General features: G+C 36.8%; 1 protein-coding gene across 3 annotated transcripts; it reads right to left on the bottom strand.

The window, feature by feature from the left end:
- Positions 1–848: 848 nt before the first annotated feature.
- On the bottom strand, positions 849–15,927 carry CPSF160 (cleavage and polyadenylation specificity factor 160). Of its 3 annotated transcripts, none has more exons than XM_018117375.2 (26): positions 15,412–15,927; positions 14,711–14,857; positions 14,389–14,542; positions 13,599–13,734; positions 13,024–13,169; positions 12,260–12,355; positions 12,044–12,096; positions 10,855–10,986; positions 10,118–10,169; positions 9,894–10,013; positions 9,451–9,585; positions 8,797–8,925; positions 8,233–8,310; positions 7,888–8,028; positions 7,526–7,620; positions 6,831–7,027; positions 5,875–6,662; positions 5,417–5,497; positions 5,265–5,330; positions 5,091–5,168; positions 4,161–4,391; positions 3,664–3,795; positions 3,373–3,549; positions 2,967–3,152; positions 2,121–2,506; positions 849–1,413 (listed from the first exon to the last, which is right to left on the bottom strand). In XM_018117375.2, exons 1-26 carry the CDS (start codon positions 15,732–15,734, stop codon positions 1,299–1,301), a joined length of 4,374 nt encoding a protein of 1,457 aa, XP_017972864.2. In that variant the 5' UTR covers positions 15,735–15,927; the 3' UTR covers positions 849–1,298. The 3 variants fall into 3 exon arrangements, with proteins under 3 accessions (XP_017972864.2, XP_017972865.2, XP_017972870.2); XM_018117376.2 differs by having other exon boundaries at positions 8,797–8,922; XM_018117381.2 differs by lacking the exons at positions 14,711–14,857; positions 15,412–15,927 and having other exon boundaries at positions 14,444–14,542.
- Positions 15,928–24,683: the final 8,756 nt, after the last annotated feature.

Genomic DNA, 24,683 nt, shown 5'->3' with positions numbered 1-24,683 from the left:
CACATTTTGATTTTTACGTGAACAAGGTAAATTTTACAGTAAAATCATGATATTTGACCTTAGTGTAAAGTCAAAGAATAATGACCATTTGATTTATAGGATGAAATTGCAACCATAGATGGAAAATTAATAATTATAGCCGGTTAACACATTTAATCGGCTTCTAAGAAAAAAGAAAATTAAAATAACAACTGAAGAAAATGAAATTAATTCATTAATGTATAATTATAAAGATAAAAATAGTTATAATAAAAATAATTTTTTAAAAATCTTGACGTAAATTTATGAAAATAAATATAAAAAATCACAAAGATGAAATAAACATTATTAGAATATTAATGTAAATATTTAAGAGTTACAATAACAAATCACTTTTACAAATTAAATATACTTTTAGTGAAAAATAATTATTTACATTTATTTTCTCACACATAATATTTAATCATGTACAAATGTTAATTTATAAATATATAGTAATAATGACAAAATAGTTATAGTGACAAATAACCCTTTAAAAATCTTGACATAAATTTATAAAAATAAACAAAAAAATCATAATGTTGAAACAAACTTTGTTGACATATTGACATAAATGTGTTAAAACTTACCGTAACAAGTCAATATAGACAAAATAAACATAATTTTTAATAAAAATTAATTATTTACATTTATATTTTCAAACAAATAATATCTAATAGAGTACAAATGTAAATTTATAAATGCATAGTTAAAGATAAAACAAAATTATAATAATAAAAACCTTTATAAAAATTTGATGCAAATTTATAAAGATGAATGTAAAAAATCGTCAAAATAAAATAAGCATTGTTGAAATAATGACATAAAGGTTGAATTTTTATCCTCTGCCCAACGGTTCAGGATTTAGTGCATCTAATTAAAATCTCCATAAAGATTTTAGTCATGGTGCACTTTTCATGAAACATATTTATGAATGTACGAGTGTATAGCCTAAACAATTTAAACCTTCTAGTTTCTCGGAGGCTGTACAGAATTGGAGACAGTACTCAACTCTTCACAATATCTGTCATCAGTCCTGTTACATTTGAGTGAACTCTAGCTCTAAGATACAAGATTCTAATCCAACAAATTTGATAGGTACAGTGGCTAAACAACATTTTTTCTCTTTCTCAGGATCAAACAAGTCATGTTTCATTAAATAAAGATATCAACCCTGATCTACAGAAGCTTTTGAATGGTGTCATTCTGCAACAGGTATAGCCCATCTGATTTAGGTTCAGTCAATGTTGTTTTAATATTTGCCTTAATATCTGCTGCATTCACAAGAAACTTGTACCCAGAGTAAGATCATTTAAATTAGAGAGAATTTGGGAACGCGTCGTTCCAATCTGGTGAGCAATATCGAGCTGTTCCTCCAATGGAAGCATTTCGTAACTACAAAACAGAAATCACAAAAATTTATTTCAGCACCCATATGATACTCTTGGTGCCAACTTCTATTCACTGGCATCCTTAGCAATGTGAACTATGCAGTTCCCTGTGGGAACCTTGCAATTCCTAGATTCTGTTGCAATTACAGTGTAAGACAGCAGCTCACATCAAGGCCAGACACTTTACTCTCATAGCAAGGCTCAGATCAGAGATGTAGGGAATGAGGTATTTTATACATCTTGTGGAAATTAAGTACTCAAAATGAGCTATTGATGTCAAGAATTTAAGCAAATTGTATTTACAAGGAATTCTCATGCTCAAGATATAGGTTAACAAAATGCAACTGAGACTCTTCCAAAGAACATCTCACGAATTTTGCATGGAAGATTAATTTAAAGAAACAAAGTAAATAATATCTGTTACTAGTTTTCAGAAGGAAAATTTTGTCTTGAGTATTAGTGGAATGATGCATTCTGATACACAGTCAGGCAGACCAACCAAAAACTTGAAAATAAATGCCAAATGTTATGCTTGGGAAAGAAGAAAAATCACAAACCTATTATTCTTCTGTAGCCAGAGCCAGAAAACAGCACAAAGGGCAGGGGAAAGAATACAAAAATGCAACAAACTTTTCTCAAACTAGCACTCAATAATTATCAGAAAATGATACTTGCTGTAATATTTTTCAGAAACAAAAAGATGTTACTTACTGGCAAAGCAGCTCACAGTCAACTATGCTGTCAGGACCAGGCCTATGAGCCTTTCCGTTTGAATGGAACTGCCGAAAAGACCTTGGGTTTAAGCCAGCGACATGTGGAACTGCATCAACAAGCTTTTTCTGTAGTGACTGCAATCTACGAAATGTGAGTTCATCCAGAGGAGCTATACAGCCAATGCTGCCATCCAGAGTACCAAATAACAAAGCAAATCGATTGGTTTTATCAGAGCCTGCAGTGGCACTGGTTCGATCAGATGAAGTAGAAAGCATCTGGAGCCGCAAGAACTTAGTAACATGGGCACCAACATGGAATTCAGCCCTTGAAAGAAGCTTCTGTCCCTTCCAACTTTCAGACATCTTCGGTGCATAATAAAATATCTGTGGCACACGGTAAAATCAAAGTTTTCAACAATGATAATCAACTAGCAATATAAAAAAGGAATGAACATATTAATGGTTCAATAAATAGCTCAAACAGTGTGAAGCCTAATGACAAATTATAAAGTAAACCGCAGCTAGATGAAGTTAAGACCTTTCAACTAAAGAAACGGGAGTCAACAAGCACAGTGTCTAGAAGATGCCTAGAATTTTAACAGTAAAGTAATTGAATAACCACATATTCTCTCACGTTGTATCATCCATGATTTCTTTGTAATTCTTTGTACCAGATCAGTAGCTACACCTAAACCAAATAGCATTAGATAAAGGGGAAGGGAGGGGGAGTTTGAACAAGGTTAAAAGCTCATTATATCAAAAAAATTTTATCACTGAAGAATAATTACTACAATATACACAAATTTACAACAATAAAATTGCAGAAAAAATCGCTGTACTAAACCTGAATATTCTTTTGTTCATCTGAAACCATGAGACTTAATGTACTTCCGTCAATCAAAAATTCTGTTGCAAAACAATCAAGGGAGCCAAAATCCTTGGCCAATAAGCTAAGTTGAGCACCCTGTTCCTTCCAACTAAGAAAGTATATGCTCTTGTGAACATCACCAAGAAGGATAAAATTCTTGACCTGCGGTCGGATTTATACATATTAACTAAAAAATGCATTAAAATGAAACAAAAAAAGGCAAATGGCCGCCAGGAACCATTTGCAGTGTGCAAACAGTTTAAAACTTCATCTATAAAAATTAAAATAAAATAAATAAGATGGACACAACTAAAGTCAGATTGGTGTCCAGGCATTTCACCTAGAGCATGTCATAAAGATACTGAAGTTAAGCAGCACTTACTATATTTAAGCTCACAACATATAATGGTGGAGCATCATAAAATGCAATGCCATTCAGCTCACTACCAGTCCAATTATGTAGAATAATTTTCGGACCAGAAGCTATCAATAGATGACCTTGAAGGGAGGCTAAAGCAGATATAGCACCTTTTAGTTCCTTTGAATAAACCTCTGACACCTATAGAGGATAAAATTCAATTTATAACTTCAATGGAGATGACAGACTTCACAAAGCAAAACATAGAATAGATTTGAATTAAACAAGTTGAAGTATCAGATAATCCAAAAGTACCAAATTCTGAAGATTATCAGTGTTCCTTCCAATTGAACACAAAATCACACGTCCTCTAGCAGCAACATCCTCTCCTTGAATGTAAGCTGTCCCAATAGCCAAAAGGGATTCATTCTCTTTTGTGGTGGTATTCTGCAATAAAGCACTGCATAAATAGAGACTCTTTTAAACCGTAAAAGGGAAATGAGATATCCCCAGAAAAGACTTGCTAATTACAATGAGGAAATGCCCATGCCAGATTTGTCCAATTTCTTATATTTCCCTTTAAGCCAATACTTATAAAATTTGTCCCGTCTTTTTTAGAATGAAGAATAAATTAAGCCAATACTTATAAATTCATTATGGTCTCTTTTAAATGCTAACTTTGATAGAAAAGATGCTTGCTATAAGACTAACACAATATTATGCATTTCATCATTCATCCAAACTCTCCCTCCTCCAGCTGCATGAAGCACATAAAGCCAAGACTAAAACAACCTGGAAAGAACCAAACTTACAAACAGAGTGACCACTCTCACAGTTAGAGCATTTTCAGAACTCTGCATTGGTATAGTTGCCTTAGTTTCCCAAGGACCACCAGATTTTTCAGGTTCCAAAATCCGAACCTCGAACTCATCCACTGTATAAGTTCGTTGCAACTCATCAGAACTCAAATTATGATTGTCCATCTGATGGCCAACTTCTTGATCAACCAATGAAGATAGCACTTGATTAACTGGCTTATGAACCTGCAATTATCAATGATTAGCATGATACTTCAGGAAACAATGCCACTCTCCCCAGCTTTTTTTTTTTTTTTAAAAAAAGGATTAAAGATGAAGAGCTCTTGAAAACCCAAAATGTAAATAAATAGAGGCACTAGATCTGTCCTACTTTTATCACTTATGCTAAAGGAAGCAACCTGGCATTGAAAGGCATCACAGTTTGATAAAAGAATATAGAGACAACTTCATAATTAAAAGTTCATTGAAGTACAGTGCACAAGCTTAGGCAAATTTTACTCCCTAACTAAAATTCAATGGAAATACATGTATAGCCTCTGATAAAATGCCCAATCACTGGCTTCTATAACTTTAAGAAGAAAATGAGAAAACATGACCTATTCATTCTTTAGTCATGATAATTGCCAATAAGTTTAATAAATCTAACCAATTATTGTGAGTATGAATTATGAAATTAACAACCTGGTGCAAATAGCATGCATGCAGGTTTGCAGAATTCCAAAAGCACAGAGTTCAATAGAATGAATACTTGTCAACAATGTAAGTTCATTTTCAAATCAGTGGTGGCCAGAAAAGATGCAGTCAGCATGCCAGTTCTATCCATATGTAGGCTATATTAGCTTCTAAAGGTTTCAATAACAAGCACTTTAGATATTGGCATCATACTAAAAAGAAATAAAGAAGAGGAAGAGAGTATATTCTTACAGGAACTGAAACTATAATTGGGTAAAGATTCCTCTCAGCAAAGTAAGTCACTTGATGTGGAGTGCCCCTTAGTGGAATCTAAACAAGAGATAAAGTTTCTAGTAAGTACAATGACAGAAATAATTTAAGAAAAAAAGTAAATTTCTGATTGTTGTAAGGTGGGCTAGGGATCACTTTTTGCACTGGCCAATAGTTGTCATAGTTTGATGCAGATGGGATTTGGCAAATCTTTAGAATACCCTAGAAAAATTAAAAATGCAAAAAAGAGTTAGCGCTTTTAGCCAGTATGCAAAAGCCTATTGCTTCAAAATATGAAAGTACCTAACCTGCGATGTAACATATATGAACCCATGATTACAGTTGACATTATGAAGAACAGTGAAAGCAACAATAGATCCATCACATAGCTGCAAGAAAAGAAAACAAAGTAAATGAGAGAAGCACACTTGCTCACATAACATTAAGCAACAATTAAGGATGTGACTTTGTCACCAAGTTGGCAGTGTTTTAATATTGATTTCATTCATAGGGTCCTAGATAAAAAATCAAGCAGACATCTTCATGACCTAGGCAAAATATTAAATGGCATGTAAATTATTATTTATTAGTGAAAAAATGAATTTGGGAAAGAAGATTAAGACAAGATAGCAAAAAAAAAAATCATCAATTCTCAAACAGGCCAAAAGTCACTCGGTCTAATTTTACCAAGTATTTAATCCAAAGCCAATTTGAGTAAACCATTAAATTATTTAAATCTCACTGAATGACAAACTACATTTCTGACCTGTGGATGAACTCGAAGCCGTTCTCTGAATACCATAAACCAAGCTGGTCTTGAACCAGAAAGGAAGAACCCTTGATAACCACTAATATTCTTAAAAATTGTAATCCTTTGGGATAAGGTTCCATTTGACATCTCCTCCCTTGTGTAAGCATCCAACGGGATGCGAATAAATCTCAAATTCCTAAGCCTAGAAGCATTAATATTGCTTAAGCCAACAGAATTTTGTGCAACAACTGAATCCTCAACTTTAGAAGCATTTTCTGAACCTTCAAATAGGTAAGCATGATAACAAAGAATTGTTCCATCCGTTAATATTCCAAAAAGAAATGGACGACTGTGATTTGCAGACCATCTCTGCATGGCCAACTCAACAACCTTCAGGTTTTGAACATTTTCTTTCCTGCCTTGGCCAGTCAATTCTTCAGAACTTTTATTAATCACTTTCTCAGAATCCTTAGAAGATTCCAGTGTATAGGCATCAACAAGGCGGGTTCTTCCAGATGCAAATTTTTCCATAGAGAAAACACAATTGAAATTTGGCACATCAAATATTTCAAGAGCACCACTCTCATAACAAACGACACAATATATATCCCCTTGATCATGTGGCCCACCATCAGCACCGTCAATGGACTCCCCGACGCCAGTGGAAAGCCACGCATCAGTACTTGCTTTGCGGAGCCATGGCTCTGGACCTTTATCATGATACAATGTACAGGCAGATACCATTTTCTTTGAGCCTTCAAATGCAGTTGGAGTGTTTATAGAAACAGTGCAAGTAGCAGGATCTGAAATTCAAGGTTAAGCATAAAATCAGCAAGAAATCCAAGAATGGAAGCAATAGGATGTACAGTTTTGTAACACAGTAAAGACAAGTTATGAAGGGTATAAACCATGGCAAGTAAACAGATTTACAAGTTAAGCCCACACGCAAAATCATCTATGGCGAAACATACCTCCAACAAGGAGCAGAATGCTTCCATCAGTCATTCTTAGCAACACATAAGGATCAGCAATAGAAACAGATATTACTGTAGAATTCTCAGAACCAGGGCTAGATTCAGAGTTTGGTGATGGAATACTCAGTTCTTGAGTCATAAAAGAACCATCCAGAATTCGAGCACCACGTTCATAGACCTGGACAACTCGACGCCTATAAGCGAACATAATGAGACAAGTACAAGTTAAAAGTAGTGTTTGAAGCACAACATCTAATATATTACATGGCTAAATGGAAATAGAAAGGGGAAAGACTGCAATGTTCCAGCACAGAGTTCAAACCTATCAAGCAAGAAAACTCTCAAATTCTACTAATGAAAAGTAATATTCAGTAATTAGCCAAATTAGACAACAATGCCAATTCACTTGAAGTTACTAAAAACTCTCAAGACTATACGTTTGAACATAAAATTAATTTAGACCATAAAATGTATAGTGGGCTTGCAAAATTACTTAATGCGAGGGTGGTATGGAACGAATTAAAGCAGACAGCATTTACTAGCACCCCTTATAAACTATAAATCAAGTAAAAACACAATATCAACCAAAAGAAAAAACTAAATGTACAGCATCATTCATCTAGAAAATTTGACAACAAACCAAGGCAAATACACTAATTTCATGTAAATACAGTCCATGTAACTGGTCCCACCTTCCAAACAAATTTCCTGCAGCAATTGTTCTTCCTTGAACATAATAGTCTACACTTTCAGTCACTTCTGTCAAAAGATCAGCTGTTTCAAGCACCTGTTGATCATAGGGAACTGGAAGTGGTTAATCCAGAAAGTCAAATATGTGACGCCGATTGCAAGTTAAGAAGTCAATTTTTTTTTTTTAATTTGTTAGTAAAATGACAAAGCATTAATTTGAAGTCTAGAAAGTCGGATTTCATACTGATAAAATCTCTTTAAGCTTTTTTAAAAAATGTTAATTGATCAAACAATGGAAAATTAAATTGACTTTGATAAAGAATTAAAGTGAAAAGTCATATCGAAGGTTAGAAAATGGGACTACCATGGTGCGCGCCTCCAGACTTATAATCAAATATGCATGATATTCATCATCATCATCAGTCACTTTAGACAAATCAGCACTGTGACTGCGTGTGCTCTTGTGGTAGACAGTCCAAATTCCTTTACAACCAGTTAGTTCAACCTGCAGGGGACAAAATTGTGCATGTAAGGATGCAAGCACAGAGTTGCACAGATGAGGTTTTCCAGCACTAAGATGTGATATATGTACTACTGAAAATGAATAGTTAGATTAACAATGGCAACTAGAAAAATATTTACATAAATGATATCGATAATTAAAATCTTAATCAGGAAAAATTCAGTCAGAGCTAGAGTATGGATAGACCTCGGTAATCATTTCAGGACGAATTGACTGTCGTAGAACACAGAGGGCACCATTCTTTCCATGGCCAGAACAGCACACCTGAAAGATTAGCCAAGACTTGACTTCATGCACAATTAATTAATTCCAAAGAAGAAAAAGAAATATATGCTATAAAAATGCCCAATATACAAATACACAGAACAAGGCAATGTCTAAGCTCGATAGTAGCTGCACCTTCAAAAAAAAGTCCCAAGTTCAAATCAAGCCCCCCCCCCCCCCCTCCCCCTCCGCACCCAAACAAAAAATAAAATATTTTTAAAAAATCCAAACCACAAAACAAGAAGAGGAAATTAAATGCTTTACGACCACTAGATACAGAATACAAAGAAAAAAAAACAACAAACAAAAATAAGAAGGTTCAGAGAACATGTTCCGGTTGACTTTTTTGGGGGAGTTGGGGAGGATGGGGTGTTTACATCTAGTCAATTGCAATAACACCAATTTTTTTTTCATTTTCCATGAACCACTTCCATATCCATTAATCAAAGACGACAGAAGAAAAAGCATCCTAACTCACAAACTAACCAGCTCATAATTACTTTGTTTGGCAATTCCAGTTGCATTCACATCAGCATTAATCCTCAAGCCATATGAGAAGTCCTTCAAAGGACCAACATTAGTTAATGAGTCTCTCACTGCAAACAAGAAAGTCTTCTGCACACATGGAGGGAGGGAAACATTAGTAGGGTGAAAGAATAAAAGTAATAACCATAATTACAATGAACCATGCAGCATATGATACGTTGAACAAGTGTAATAAATAACAAAAATAGCATTCATCTCATGCTGGTAACTGCAGTCTAAATTATAATAAGTGAAACATCCTAAACCCAATAACTAATTTGTTGAACCTATTACACAAATAAACTTCAGAACAACTACAATTTTAACAGATGAACTGTTAAAATGAGAAATCATGAGAACAGCAGCTGATACCACAGGAATGAAACAATTGTCCAGTTTTTTACTTTGACTGCAAAGATGTCTCTAAGTCTCTAGCCTAAGCTCTTTATTACTAATTTAGATACTCAATTGTTAGATAGATTTAGTTATTTGATTGTTCTAATGCCCAGGAGAGTTCGATTTCCCTCCCCGTTATTTTTAAAAAAAAATTTCCATAAGATAAAGCTTAAAGCAATCAGCAAAAGGCCCTTCATTAATTATAGAATGGTACACCACCTGTGCTGACTCAGTGTTATTTGGGGCCGAACCATACAAAGAAAGCTCTTCACCACCAACCATATCTTGCAAAGCATCAGAAGAGGACCTTCGCAATCGCTTTGCCAGAGGGACATCACCTTCAATATCTCCAACCTAGAAGAATGAAAAACCAGAATAAAAATCTTTATAGTATTCTCAAGAGTACAAAGATTTAGTGAAGAACAAAGTTTAAATGTATAGTGAAATTTGTTGAAAGAATGCCATGAGTTTCTTGGGATGTGAGATAACAGGACTTCACTGTGAGATTATCAATCAACTTAAAGTGCCTAAAAAGTCAAATGTAAAAAAGCAGATACTGATGCTAGCATTGGAATGCCACACAGTCCAACAACCAACAATATGTTAAAATAATTAAATCTTAGCATACAAAGTACTGAATAGAAGTTGATGGTAATATACACCTCTTCCTTCAAACCAGATGGCAAGGCTGACACTCCTGATCCACCACTGAATTGCACAAGCAAACTATCTCCCAATCGACTACCCAAAAAGAACAATGAATTTCCAATAGTTGTAATGTCCTAAATGAATTTCAGCAAAATTCCAAAAATAACTAGTCAATGGCTGGAAAATACAGAAAAAAAGGCACCTGCATTAGCATGAAAAATCTAACAGTTTAACTAACCGAAGTAAGTACTGAAGCCTTAGACTTGGAAAGATCAAGTCTCTGCACAACCCTTCAAAGGAGAAAAGAATGAATTAACAAACAAGCAGAATAAAAAAACTTCCCCAATTGCATGACTACAGAGAAAAAAAAAATGCACTATAACATAACAAGAAGTCATATTTTCCTCTGTACTCCATCAATAGATTACCAGTGGAAATACTTATTAAACGAAACTAGTTTTCGTTTTTTCAAGTTTATTTATAAACTGCTGAAATGAATAACCAAAGAAATTTGAATTAAGATTAAAGGAGTTCAGAGGAGGAAAAACCAAGTTTCAGAACAACATGGCAACAAATCAATAAAACTTAAGAAAGTAATGCTATCAAATATCTGATATCAACATGGACATATGCCTGCAACAGAATTCCTATTTAAATCTAACTGTTCTCAATGGTAGGCCCTCAACACTGCCTCTTTTTTGGATGTTTAATGTTCATATCCCTATTTTTAATCAAAAAGACAACAGCATTTTGACAATCAGCCAACACAAAAACCTATAAACCTTGTTAATTTGTGTTTTCCTTACAAAGCACCATGACCAACTTTGCCATGTAAAACAACCATTGTCTACCAATTCAATTAATTGTGACATCAAACCCAAAAAAGACCGAGTTCTTATTCTTCAGCTTAAAGGAAACTAAAATACAACAAAGTACAAGTGAAAATCCAAATGACAACCAAATGAAAACACTTACCGCCCATCATAAATAAGGGTCAGCAATAACAGTTCTCCAGTCTTTGTTGATAGCAAGGCTACATCATTTAGTAACCAAGTTGCATTAGCAGCATCAAGTTCTACACTGAAATTTGATCTTGGAAGGTCTTGACTAAAATGAAAAAAACAAACTACAATCAGCATGAGGTCAAACGGGGGTCTTCAAAAGAAGCTGAAGCAAATAAAAAAACAAAATTTTAGAATCTGATTCATCAACATATAGACATATTACAACCACAACTAAGTCCTCTAGATTAAATTGCAACGAGGAAAGATAATTACTTTATATAACAGTTACAACAAGAAGACAGAAATATTTCCATCTCTCCAAGGCATCGAACATCAAGAATATTAGATGCTAACACATTTAACCAGTGTCTCAATAAATTCTTTAAGAAAATAGACCACCATGATAAAGAAACTGCAAGGTAATTATTCAATCAATGCAGTGATCAGTCATTGTTGTCAACACTACAAGCAACTGTTGAAGCATACAAAAGAGTCAAACAGCTCTTTCCTAAAATTGATCAGATAAGCATACATGATCCAGTGACAAACATGCTCACACAAGAATGAGTGAAGCCTAAGGCACTAATCTGACACACCAGAATACACAATCCTCCACCTTTCTCACAGGAATCAAGTAATGCTGACAAGACACCTAGGACATGCTCTACCATCCTATGACATCCATGCATAACCATGACTTATCACACCCTACCATATTCACCATTATTGTAAAGTGCATTGAATGGCCGCAACCTTGAGGTGACATGAACAACAAAAATGTCAAGAGAAGTCAAGATTAAATTCCAAGAATATGTTGGATTAAGATCTTTATTTGATGTCCGACCAATTAGGACCTCATTTAAGCTATAATAAACATTATTAAGCCCGTAATTAAGAGAGAACATTTTTGGGATCATATAATGGGGCCAAAATTAGAAGGGAGATCCCAATTTTCTGAAATTTTTAATTGCAAACACTACTACAAGTTGCATAAACCAATTACATAGAAAGCCTAATCACAAATAGAGAGTGTGTGGCTGCAGTTGCAGGTACATGTACATGGGTATAAGTCGGTATGTACCATGTGAGCAAGCACTTGTTTGTGTGTGTGTGTGTGTGTGTGTGTGAGAGAGAGAGAGAGAGAGAGGAGAATCATGAACCTGTTATCAACAGAAATGGCATAATTGTTCAAAGCAAGTGCGCATGAAGCCGACTGCACATATAGGATACTTGCAAGTTATAAAATTATTAAGGACAAACTTGAAACCCAGATAACAAGCATCACTAAATTAAATAAAAGAAGGACTGAAGAAAAAATAAGCCCATAATAAGATGCTAAACCAACTCAAGTGCCTACACAATAAAGAAAAGTATACCTGACTATGATAATGAATAGTATTTGCACTAATCACAAGAACACCTCCAATTGGCGACGGAACTGCAAGCAGCTTGTAAGCATCATGAGGAAGATTCTGAAAAGAAAAAGGATATCAACAATCAAACAAATGGCTTTTGGAAGGACTATGTACAAATCTCAAGCACAACAAAATGCAAAATTTCCGTATTTCAGAATTTTATACTTAGGATGAATCTCATAATTGTGTTAATACAGATTAGCACAGAGAAGTTCACCTCACACTTTTAATAGTATCCACTGGCAATAATTGCAGTAATAAAAGTTTTTTCAGCTGATCTGGAAGTTTTCACGTTTTAAGGAAGTTTGCATCAACCTCAACTGTTTTGAAATGAAAAGCCACAGAAAAGATAGCCAATCAGAGCATCCACTTCTACCTAGGGAACATATCCAGTGGCCACGAGTTTTTTTTTTTTTCTTTTATCAGAAGGGGAGGAAAAAGGAAATTGATTTATATAAACTTCATATGAATTTGTTATCAAGAATCAATAGCAAAATCTAAACTCCATGGTAAATACAGATACATGAACTTACTATTAACAGCTCTTAGCTCAATTAAGATAGCAAGGATTCACAACAGCAGAGGCCTTTGCAAAAGACTATTCGATAGAAAACTATCTTAGTCAAATTTGACTTTGTAGCTTAGGGTCCACAAAATATATCAAGGTATTTCTGTTAATAGTTATAAAATATTTACAGATGGACCTAATCATGTTGAGAACATACAACTGCTGACCATATGAGAGGATGCTGCTTCAAGGTTGTGCTAATACTAAGTGCAGAAATCATGCAAGTATGGTGCTTCCAAGAGACTCGCCCAGCCCAAGTAAGCTCCCGCTCATGAAGGATAACCATCACCGGCTCAATATACCCTAGATGATACATAATTAAATGTAAGAAAAGATCAAGGAAACAAAAAGGAGCTCAAATAAAAATAAAAAACAAAACCAAACAAAAATATAAGAAGCAATTAGTCAAAGCCACATCAGTTGTATCGAAAATGACCAAAAGCCTTTCAACTATGACATTATGAAAAATAAAATGAATTCTAGCAAGTCTTCTGAGCAACAGAATTTCAATAGCCAATATAAGAAAGTGACAGTCTAACAAAGACTGCAAAATAATTCAATTTAACTACAATCCAACAGGGACAACATGGTCCACATGCAGAGTTCCCAAATTCCAAACTACTAACTGATTTTTTGCAAATTTAAACCAACAATAGGAACACTAACTTGTTACAGTTCAAGTACTTCCAATACAAATCATAAAACCAATAAGACATAGTCGGTCAAACTTACCATGCACAAATATAAAATCTTTAATGTGCTTCACGTCCAAATCTCGTAAATTGATAATGTAAGATGACTCAACCCGAGCAGAAACTGCACCTCCAGATCCAAAAGCATCATCCTCTCCCACAAATCCAGAACCAGCCTGACAAATAAAGATCCAATATAAAAGATTTAAAAAAAAAAAACAAAGGGCTTCTTAAAAATGCTTAATACCTTTTATCATCAGCAGCCACAAAAGCCATCCCATTTCATGAGAATTTGAATTTTAAAATATTGTTTCTTGTGATTTTAGATGTATAACTGTAAGATTTTCCAACAATTTAAATAACTTTTTTCAGAATTTAATTAGAATTCATATCTTTTACCAAAAATTTTTTTTGAAAAAAATGATACTAGCTTTTTTTTTTGTCCAGGCTAGCCAAAAATTCAAATGTTATTATATTTTGCATTATGGGAGTGAATTCTTGTTAAAGCATGATGATAGGAACCAGTACTCCTCATCCACAGAAGTAGGAATCTGTAAATGCACGACTTCTCAGAATATAGCATCTGTGAAATTATTATTCTCAAGATGCTATCAAACAAACAGCAAAACTTTTGCTATCCTTTAGAAATCAACAATTGACATTGTAAAAACTCACACAAATAAATGCACAAACTGGAAAAATGGAAATTTGAGAGAGATACTCATTGTTCTAGCATTTTCTCCCTTCACATCAAAAGTCTGTTCTTAGCGTTATTAGACATAGAAAAAGGGAACTATGATAAATTCAAAAGGACAGGAAGCAACAGAGACCTGAGAAGCTTTAAGTATTATCATTTGCAAATCATAAACAAGAACGCCGCCACACCTGCCTTGAGGATCAACCTTTACCAGTGGCCCTCTAGCAAATGATTCTCTTCCTCTTTTCAAATGAAGCCACTCCGGGCCCTCAAAGCAGTGCATTGAGCTGGAAAAGGAAACACCATCAATGGGCAAATATCAGCTTCCAAATATAGGAAACAGACCATCAAACAAAAAAGTAGTTCTGAGATAAGAATTTTAAAAATGGGGAGCATGACAAAGCTTCCACACATCAGAATGGGTAAGAATAGCACTTTTCAATATATATCCTTACGTTGTTCGAAGACCATGGATGGAATCATCAAACTCCAGGACCGAAATTTTGGCATCTTTAAAGGCTAAGATAATTGAATCTCTCCTCCTAGAGCCATCACCACCTCCTATAGATAGTACCGCCATAGATTCAACATTACCATGTAACCTGCAACAGAATTTAAAACAAAAAATACCAAAGAGAATCACAGCAGGTCAGAAACCAAGCAAGAACATTCTAAAACAACATAGAAAGAGAAGGAAGGGAAAATTTTAAAGCTCCAGTTGGTTGGTACTTTCATCACTTACTTTTTGCGGTAAGGTAAAAGCAAAACCATGTTGATCAAAAATGAAGAGTATATGGCTAACCAATGACGCTGATTCAAACATAACGGTTCTATGTAGAAGTAAAATTATATGCTTTTTCAACAATCCATGAAATTCAAATTTTTAAATTTTTTTTATTGTTAAAAAATTGCTGTTAGCTTCTGAAACCAAAAGACAAAGTAGCAAAAATAATAACCAAACAGCACACAATATATGGAATCCGCCACTTATCCAAATCATTTTCACTAAGCAAACTAACACCTACGCTCGAAAAAACAAGGACAAGAGAGAGGGGAAAAATTAGTACTACTAAGAAAAAGAAAAGGTTGATCCTATAGATATAGGCATATAGAATTTGCATATATTTTTAAAGGTTTTATGGATTTGGAGCCAAACCTATAATTGCAAACGAGCTCGAGAGAAACCCCGGATACCCCATCCAAAACCCCGCCGCGCTTGACTTCAGTGGAGTTTCTGGCTTCCCTTCTGCCCTCTTCTTGAACCCTGACCACATAGATTTCGAGAAGGTTAGCAGCGGTGACAATGAGGTTCGGAACGGGACCAATGCCGCGCCTTGCGGGCCATTCAGATTCAAGATCTTCGGTCTGGTTGAGCGGAATTTGAGGCGTGAAATCCGCACGGCAGTGGGTGACGAAGCCGGAGGCGCAGTTCTCGATTCCGGTGGGCCAGTGCATCATCTTGTAGGCCGCGTAGCTCATTCTCAGTGTCGAAGGGTCTAGGGTTTTGGGATTGGAGAAAAAGAAGAGAAATGGAGATTGGAAAATAGATAAGGGAGAAGGGGTTAGGGTTTTGGGAGTGAGAAGGGAAGAGAAGAGTGAACTTAAACCCTTTCGTTGGTTCGGGTTTGGCGGGAGGTACCAGTCTGCTCAGTTCACGGAATATTTATTTTACTAGCTGTTATTTAATGAGAGGTGGGGAAAATACATATAAGGAAAAGAAAAGGGGATTTTTTTTTTAAGTCTTTATAAATAACGTATTTTTGTAAATAATCGACATAATAGTTTTAGTTGTTTTTAGCTATAAAAAAAGATTTTAAGATAAAAATACCCTTAATGAGTCGTCTTCATTAGCGTACACTCTCAAAAAAGTGAAAAATAGGAGAAAAAAATAAATATGTAAAGATTGATTGTGCAAAATATCCAAATTTTTTTTCGAAGATTGTGCAAAACAAAATAATGTTGCATGAGATGAGCTTTCAAAGATTTGAAACATGGCATTCAGATAATAAGAGAAGAGAGATATTAAATCGAATGAGGAACAGGTTGTCATGAATGGAAAGCTTGGCTAATTATGTGAAATCAGAAATCCTTAATACGGTGGTGAATTGAAAGGAGAAAGATGTGAATCCAAAGCAGAAAATGGTCCTACTATAGCAAGCCATATGTTAGATGGCTGTCGCAGGGCAGGATTTAGAGTTTGTGAAACGTCATGTTGGGAATGTGTGACACGACACTGCTCAGAGTTGGTGAAACGCCATGGAGGGAATCTGTGAGACTCTAGAGTTAAGAGTTGGTGACACGTCATGGTGGGAATGTGTGACACGGTAGTGTTCAGAGTTGGTAAGACGCCATGGAGGGAATCTGTGACACATCAAATTAAGAGTTTGTGACACGACATGGAGGGAATCTGTGACATGCCAGCTTTCAAGGTTGGTGAGACGCCATGGATTGAATCTGTTAGACGCCAGAGTTAAGAGTTGGTGACACGCCATGGAGGGAATTTGTGACACGTCAGAGTTCAAAGTTGGTGACACGCCATGGTCATGTTTAGAGTGTATGACACGATATTGCTTGAAAAGCTGACACGCCATGGTCATGGTTTAGAGTGCATGAAACGGCAGTGCTTTAGCAGCTGACACGTCATGATTTGAAATAGAGAAGAAAAAAAAAGCGGGCAGTTAACGTGGTAATCCTTTGGACTTCCACTGTATTAATTTTCTTTTTTCAGAATAAGAATATTAGGATGCCATTTTTCATTTTAAACAGTTATTATTCAGAATTCGTAACGTCTGTATGATTCATTTCTCATTCTTGCCAGTACCGGAGTGTTCGAGAAGGCTCTTTGCAAGCGGAACGAAACCACAACACCAGCAAAAATGTCGGCCATGAATGAAGAGGTCAGTGAGTCTCAAATTCGTAACATTCTTGTGTTCGTTAAATTTTTTGGTTTTTTCCTGGGTTTGTTTTATATGTTTGGGTTTTTTGTTTTGTTTTGTAAATGTTTAGACTGTGTTTTCTTGCTGGTTTGATGGTTGTTGTGGTTAAGCCGTAGTGGTTTTAGCAGTTTTGGGTGTTTACCGTGTGACGCCATTGTTATTATAGCTAGTTATTAGCGTGTGACAGCATTTTACTTGATATGCATAGTGTGTGATAGCATTTTACTTGATATGCATGGCGTGTGATAGCATTTTACTTGATATGCATGTCGTGTCACAGAATTTTACTTGTTATGCATGTCGTTTGACAGCATTTTACTTGTTATGCATGGCGTTTGACAGCATTTAACTTGATATGCATGTCGTGTCACAGAATTTTACTTGTTATGCATGACGTTTGACAGCATTTTACTTGATATGCATGGCGTGTCACAACGTTTAACTTGTTATGCATGGCGTTTGACAGCATTTAACTTGATATGCATGTCGTGTCACAGATTTTTACTTATTATGCATGGCGTTTGACAGCATTTTACTTGCTATGCATGGCGTTTGACAGCATTTTACTTGTTATGCATAACGTGTCATAACCTTTAACTTGATATGCATGGCATGTTACAACGTTTAACTAGTTATACATGGCGTGTCATAACATTTTACTTGTTATACATGGCGTGTCACAACATTTTGATTGCAATGCATGGCATGTCACAACGTTTATTCTTTATTTATGTTTTCAGTGTACCTTGTTGCACATGACTACTTAACTCACTGATGTATGTGTGCCATATTTTGTAGATCCAGCACAGACAGTATGAGGATCTTGACAGTTTGCTGATCGTGCCGAGGGAGAAGTGGACGTTCAACGTCACAATTAACACTCACTGTAAGTGGTCGCAGCTGCATTACATCACAAAGACTCTCCAACAAAAAGGGGAGTACGATCCAGTTAAGCGTACTTGCTTCGGAATGCTCTTGGACGTCTATCCACAGGGGTACTTTTGCGTCGGTCTCTTGCACAGCATCATGATTTGTCGGATCACTGAGAGACAGTCAATGGACCACGAGCTATGGTTTGCCATTGGCAAGAGCAAGGCGCGGCTATCAAAGCAAGAGTTCTGCCTCATCACCGAGCTGAAGTTTGGTCCAATGCTCGATGTGTTCAGACAACCGTACGAGGTTGCTGCAGATGGAATTCATGCAAGATACTGGAACGGGCAGGACAGCGTTAAGCTGCAGGCTTTGCTTGATCCCTTCCTCGGGAGCAACTTTCAGCGACCAGGAGACGCGACCAAGATGGCACTCGTCTTGATCGCGAATAACGTTTTATTTGGTCAAGACTACCGTAGATGGGTGACTCCTTGGTTGCTGTCATTGGTGGAGGACATCGACGCTTGGAATGTCTTCCCATTGGGGCATTATATTTGGAAACTGACCTTGGACTACCTTTTGAAGAGGTTCGAAGTTCCTGACTTAAGCGTGACAAAGGAAACTCGGTTACGCTACAACATTTACAGATTCGCATGGGTGATACAAGTACTAAAATGTAACATTTTTCAGTTTTCTTTCGAACAAAAAATTTATGGGTGCAGTCGTTTATGATTGACGGTCTGATAATGGTTACATTTGACATGCAGTTCTAGGCAATGGAGGCAATTCCGGCCCTCCAAAAAATAGTTGCCCCCTCTGATCCTAAGGACAACGTCCACCCACGAATGTGCAGATGGGATTGCAATAAAAAGTCAAAAGACTTCTACAAGACAATTCAGAAGTTAGAGTCATCTGACCAAGTGAGTGAACAACTGCTAATTTTTGCGTTATATTTGTAAAATAATTTTTCCTATTCGATAATGACAACATTTTATTTGTTTATTTACAGTTGTGGGCACTAGAGACTTTGGAACTCACCGCAGATGAGGCCCTCCTGGAGTATTTTGTGGACCTTGATGTCCCGTTATCGGAAAGCAACGAGTACTTGCCAATAGGGCACATGGAGGATCGATCGGATTGGGGTTTAGGTGCGAGGCAAAAAAAGAGAAGCTTGAAGGAGAAAAGAGCCTCTAGTGGCACGAAGAGGATGCGCACCGCCACTGCTTTAGTTGATGAGATGATGGATGAAGGGGACGACCATGGTCAAGGTAGTGAACAGTCGGTAAGGACAATTGTAACGGTTTTGTGTTCTCCAATTCCATTTGTGATTATCAAATAACATTTCTGTGTTTGCAGTTGGACCATGGGCTGGCAGCTCCAGAACCACCCACCGATCCTCCTCAGATGCAGAGTGGAAACGACCCGTCGGTAAGATCGGTTCTAACGGTTTGTGTTTTACATTCTCACATATATTTATCGAGTAACACAGTAATTTATGTAATTGCAGTTTACAGAAGCGAGGACAAGTCCTCAAGCACCGATCGATCTAGTCCAACCGCATATAGCTAACGAGCCGGCGGTAAGGATATTAAAGTTGTAACGGTTAATATTCAACAATTCCAAACATGATTATTGAATAACACAGTTATATATGTAATTACAGTTTACGGAAGTGACGACAGGTCCTGAAGCACCGATCGGTTCGACTCTACCGCAGACTGTTAACGAGCCGGCGGTAAATATATTAAAGTTGTAATAGTTAATGTTCAACAATTTCATACATGATTATTGAATAACACAGTTAAATATGTAATTGCAATATGCGGAAGCGACGACAGGTCCTGACGCATCGATCGGTCCAACTCCACCGCAGACTGTTAACGAGCCACTGGTTAGGATATTAAAGTTGTAACGGTTAATGTTCAACAATTCCATATATGATTATTGAATAACACAGTTATATATGTTATTGTAGTTGACCCAGTCAAGAACAGTCAATGACGGAGCAGTCACAACCTGCCAACTCCGACGGATCATGCGCAAGCATGAAAAAGATATGTTGGAGCTGAAGGCTTCAATTCAGTCATTGAGTGTAGCAATGTAGACGATTGAGGATCGTATCGTTGGTCGAATTCTTGACGGCCTTAAATCACAAGTACGTTATTCTATCTTCGCTTATATTTTGATGATTTACGTTTAACAACTGTTTAGACTGTGTTTTCTTGATGGTTTTGATGGTTTTTGGGGTTAAGTGGTAGTGGTTTAACTGGTTTTTGGTCATTAGCGGGTCAGGACATTTGTATTATAATTAGTTGTTGCCGTGTCAGATTTAGCGTGTCACAACATTTTACTTGTTATTAACGGCGTGTCACAACGTTTGATTTTGATATGCATGGCATGTCAAAACATTTTGCTTGTTATCCTTGGCGTGTCACCAAGTTTATCTTGTTATGCATGGCGTGTCACAACATTTTAATTGTTATGCATGGCGTGTCACGACATTTTTCTCGTTATCTTTGACGTGTCACCAAGTTTATCTTGTTATGCATGGCGTGTCACAACATTTTCCTCATTATCCTTGGCGTGTCACCAAGTTTATCTTGTTATGCATGACGTGTCATGACATTTTACTTGTTTTGCATTGCATGTGACAACATTTTACTTGGTGTGCACTGCGTGTCACAACATTTTACTGTTTATGGGTTGTGGAATTTTATGAGCTAACTAACGATTTTTCCAATTTTGTAGGGCGGTCCATCTGACGGTGCTGGTCTGGAGCACGATGATGCTGATGATGGACAACATCATGAACCTGGTGTTGACGTTGACATTGACGATGACGTTCTTGGTGCTGATGGAGAGCACGTAACTCATGTAGATGACGTCGTCGAAGAAGCTGTGGCAGTGGTTGTCACCCTTTAGTCAGATGATGCTGAAGGAGAGCATCTTCCTCCAACCGATGAATTCGTCCATGCAGCAACAGGAGCTATCGTTTTTTATCGTGGAGCACTCCAAATGCAATTGAGATACGGTCGTTGTCACCAGAATCATCTGTTGTCCATCACGGTACAGCAGAAATTTTAGACCCAACTGAGTGGGCACGGTTGAAAATGGCGAGCAAATACATGGCAAGCCCATTCGTCGACCCCTTAGTGACCCGTCGAGATGTGAGGGATAAAATCGTAGAAGACTACGAAGCTTTCAAGAAAGAGGAGTCCGCGAGGTAAGCTTGTAAATAAAATTACAAATATTGTTTTTTAATGAAACAGTTATCCACCAAGACTTATGAAATTAATTATGTTACATATGCAGGCGTAACGTCAGCATCTTAGGGGATCAAGGGGCTGACTTTTTCATAACCTTAGAGGATCCCAATGAGGAAATGACAAGTGAACATATCGACGCATGCCTCAACCTACTCTGCAAGCGAATGACAGGGCCAAAGTCGAAGCTGTACACTACCCGTGGATGCATGGTTGACACGATATTCTTCGTAAGTTTATTTGAAAATTGTTCAATTCTATAAATACTAAGTTTTTGATTGCATGAAGTGTAAGCTAATGTTTACATGTTTCATAAGACACCATCCGTATGCTACACATCGAATTTTCAACAGAAGATGCCCGAGCCAAAATGCAAATTTCAGATGAGTTACGGGGCTATGTGGAAGGTAAAAGGCCAACGTACACCAAAAAATGGGAAGATGTTGATTTCATCCTCGCGCCTTGCAACGTTGGTGGGCATTGGGTGGTTGCGAAGATCGACTTGGTGAGGTGGACTATCAAGGTCGTGGACTCAGCAATAACTTCAGATGCTAAGGATAATGGAGTTCATGCGAGTCAGATGACACCCTTGACGACATTGATGCCATTCATCTGCCACCAAGTAGGTTATTTCAACAACATACGTCGGAAGAGACGGGATTTGATGCCGATGCCATTGGATATTCATTTATCAAAAGCTAAAGTGCATTTGCAGAATGATAGTGTCAGTTGCGGTATGTTCATGATAAGGTACATCGAGCATATTTTGTAATCAGAAAAGATCGAAATTAAGTAGAATATGATTGCAAAAATGCGTCGGCAATATGCTCTGAAAATTTTTTCCAACAGTTGTGAGAGCGAACCCTGAACATATAGGCCCTTGTCTGTACAATTTTTTTGGTACACATAAATTTTTTTATACAATTCATTTTATACACATTTTTTGTATACACAATTTATTGTATACAATTTATTGTAAACAGATATAATTCTTTCTGTATACACAATATACTTTGTACAATTATTTGATACACAATTAATTTTTTTGCCTATACACAATTAATTTGATACCAATAATTTTTTTTCCTTTTCTATATACAATATATTTAATTTGATACACAGTCAGAAAAAGTCAGCGTGTGACGCCTTAAACATGATACCAGTCAGCGTGTCCCAACATACATCTGCTTGCACTCAGCGTGTCACCCTAAAATTTTGCAATAAGTCAGCGTGTGACGCCGTAAATCCACTAACACTCGGCGTGTCAGTTGAGTAATCTGCTTTCACTCAGCGTGTCAGAACAATTGGGCCGTGGCGTGTCACGTCATAAATCTCCAGATACTCAGCGTGTGACGCCATTAATCTGCTTTCAGTCAGCGTGTCATAATTGGGCCATTGCGTGTCACCCCAGTTTGGCATTAATTAATTTCCAGGTTCGTCGTCTTTCTCTTCCAAGCACACCGACTGCACCAACCAAACATTACATTGATTAACAGTGAATATATAGATTTTTCCATCCATCTAATTGCTTCCAGCATGAAATTGTTCTGTATCCATCTTCCCTTATTTTTCCAGTTGTTTCCAGGCCAAAATTCTATTCTGCCATTATAAAATCGTACGTCTAAATTTACACACTAGAACTTGTTATGCATGGCGGGTCAGAACAATTTAATTGTTATGCATGGCGTGTCACAACATTTAACTTGTTATGCATGATGTGTCACAACCTTTTACTTGTTATGCATGGCGTGTCAAAACATTTTACTTGTTATCTTTGGCGTGTCACCAAGTTTATCTTGTTATGCATGGCGTGTCACAACATTTTACTTGTTATGCATGGCGTGTCATTTCATTTTTCTTGTTATGAATGGCGTGTTACAGTATTTTATTTGATATGCACGGCGTGTCACAATATTTTACTTATTATGCATGGCGTGTCTCACATTTATTCCTTATTTATTTCTTCTGTATACCTTGTTGCACATTATGGCTTAACTCACTGGTGCATCTGTGTCATGTTTTGCAGATCCAACGCATATAGTATGAGGATCTTGACATTTTATCTGCTCGGTCATTCTATGAGGCCCTTTTAGTTACGAACTTTCTTGCCAAACATTTTAGGCAGATAAGCAAATACATGGCTCTTATCTGATGGAGATTGTAATCGAAAATATTTTTACAAACAATGTAAGCATGTACTTCAACACGATCTTGATCAGACAGAGGCCTTGACATGCTTATCTGCCTGAAATGTTTGGCAACAAAGTCCGTAACTAAAAGTGCCTCATAGAATGATAGAGCAGACAAATCCGTAAAGCAAAACGAATTCAACTACAATTTTCAAACACATTTAGTTAGGCGGTCAGGCTGTCTTCATTCACAACACACCCTACATTTTCAGACATTGTCCTTCGTATTAGACAGTTATTGTGTGAGTGACCGATTTGTTTACAACTTGAACATGCTTTGGGTCGGCGCAGTCGTGGAGTCACTGATTAACTTAGAGATGGTGCCGAATTTATGGATGGAACTGCAAATGGGTATAGGCAGTTCTGTCTGTTATGCATGTACCTATTGCATTGCGAACATCTCCGTGCTCGACTGCCTTCACCAGCTGATGGAATCCTTCTCCTCCTAGGTCTTCTTGCTTGGCCTTTCCAAGGTGGGGGCAAGACGATAATTTGTTTCACATAAGGGGGGATGTCCCACTCACTAGGATGCCCTATCGGCCTAATGAATCCTGAATAACCCTCCACGAAAATGGTTGTCTTGTAGTAGTCAGCGTAGAATTCAATTGCTTCATGATTGCATTTACTGAAAAATACTAAAAACTCAATCTTTAAGCACAATGTAAATGCTATGTCAATTACGGTTCAAATAAGAAATAAAGATATTCTGACCTTATTACTGCAATGGCATGGCTGCATGGTAGTAAATCTGTTTGGAACTCACAACATGAACACGTCTTCTTGAACAGGTTTACAAGTTCGTCCATCTTCTTGTCTTTAACTTCGAACTCCACTCGATTAATAGGCTTAACTAAAAAGCGATGTGCATCATTGAACCTTTTACTCAACTGTTTGGCAACCCAAGGGCTGAGGGGCGTGGTCACCTTGATGGCCTCCTCGTACCGTTTATGGAACCAACGTTGGAACATATCTCTGATGAACTCGATCAAAACAGTGATCGACATTTGTCTTGCATGCTTCAAGCATGAGTTAACACATTCCGCAATGTTGGATGTCATCATTTGGTATCGCCTTACCCGTGAACATGCACGTGCCCATTTCTCAAGAACTATTCTCATAAGATCCGCGTGGGCTCCCAAGTGAATATGTTGTATCTGGTTCATATGTCTG

This window comes from Theobroma cacao, chromosome 3 (assembly GCF_053813885.1).
Source record: "Theobroma cacao isolate CCN51 chromosome 3, ASM5381388v1, whole genome shotgun sequence".
Lineage (NCBI taxonomy): Eukaryota > Viridiplantae > Streptophyta > Magnoliopsida > Malvales > Malvaceae > Theobroma > Theobroma cacao.
Note: the sequence above shows the minus strand (reverse complement) of the source record. Positions and strands in the feature narration are given on the sequence as shown.

Bases quoted from the DNA above. Each gene is read 5' to 3' on its own strand.
- CPSF160 (XM_018117375.2), bottom strand. From the start codon at position 15,734: ATGAGCTACGCGGCCTACAAGATGATGCACTGGCCCACCGGAATCGAG. The intron at 13,170-13,598 runs GTAAGTTTGACC...TGTATCATCTAG, and splicing joins AGATTTTATATTTGTGCATG to GGTATATTGAGCCGGTGATG. The intron at 10,987-12,043 runs GTTCATGATTCT...TTTTCATTTTAG, and splicing joins GCCATTTCTGTTGATAACAG to TCAAGACCTTCCAAGATCAA.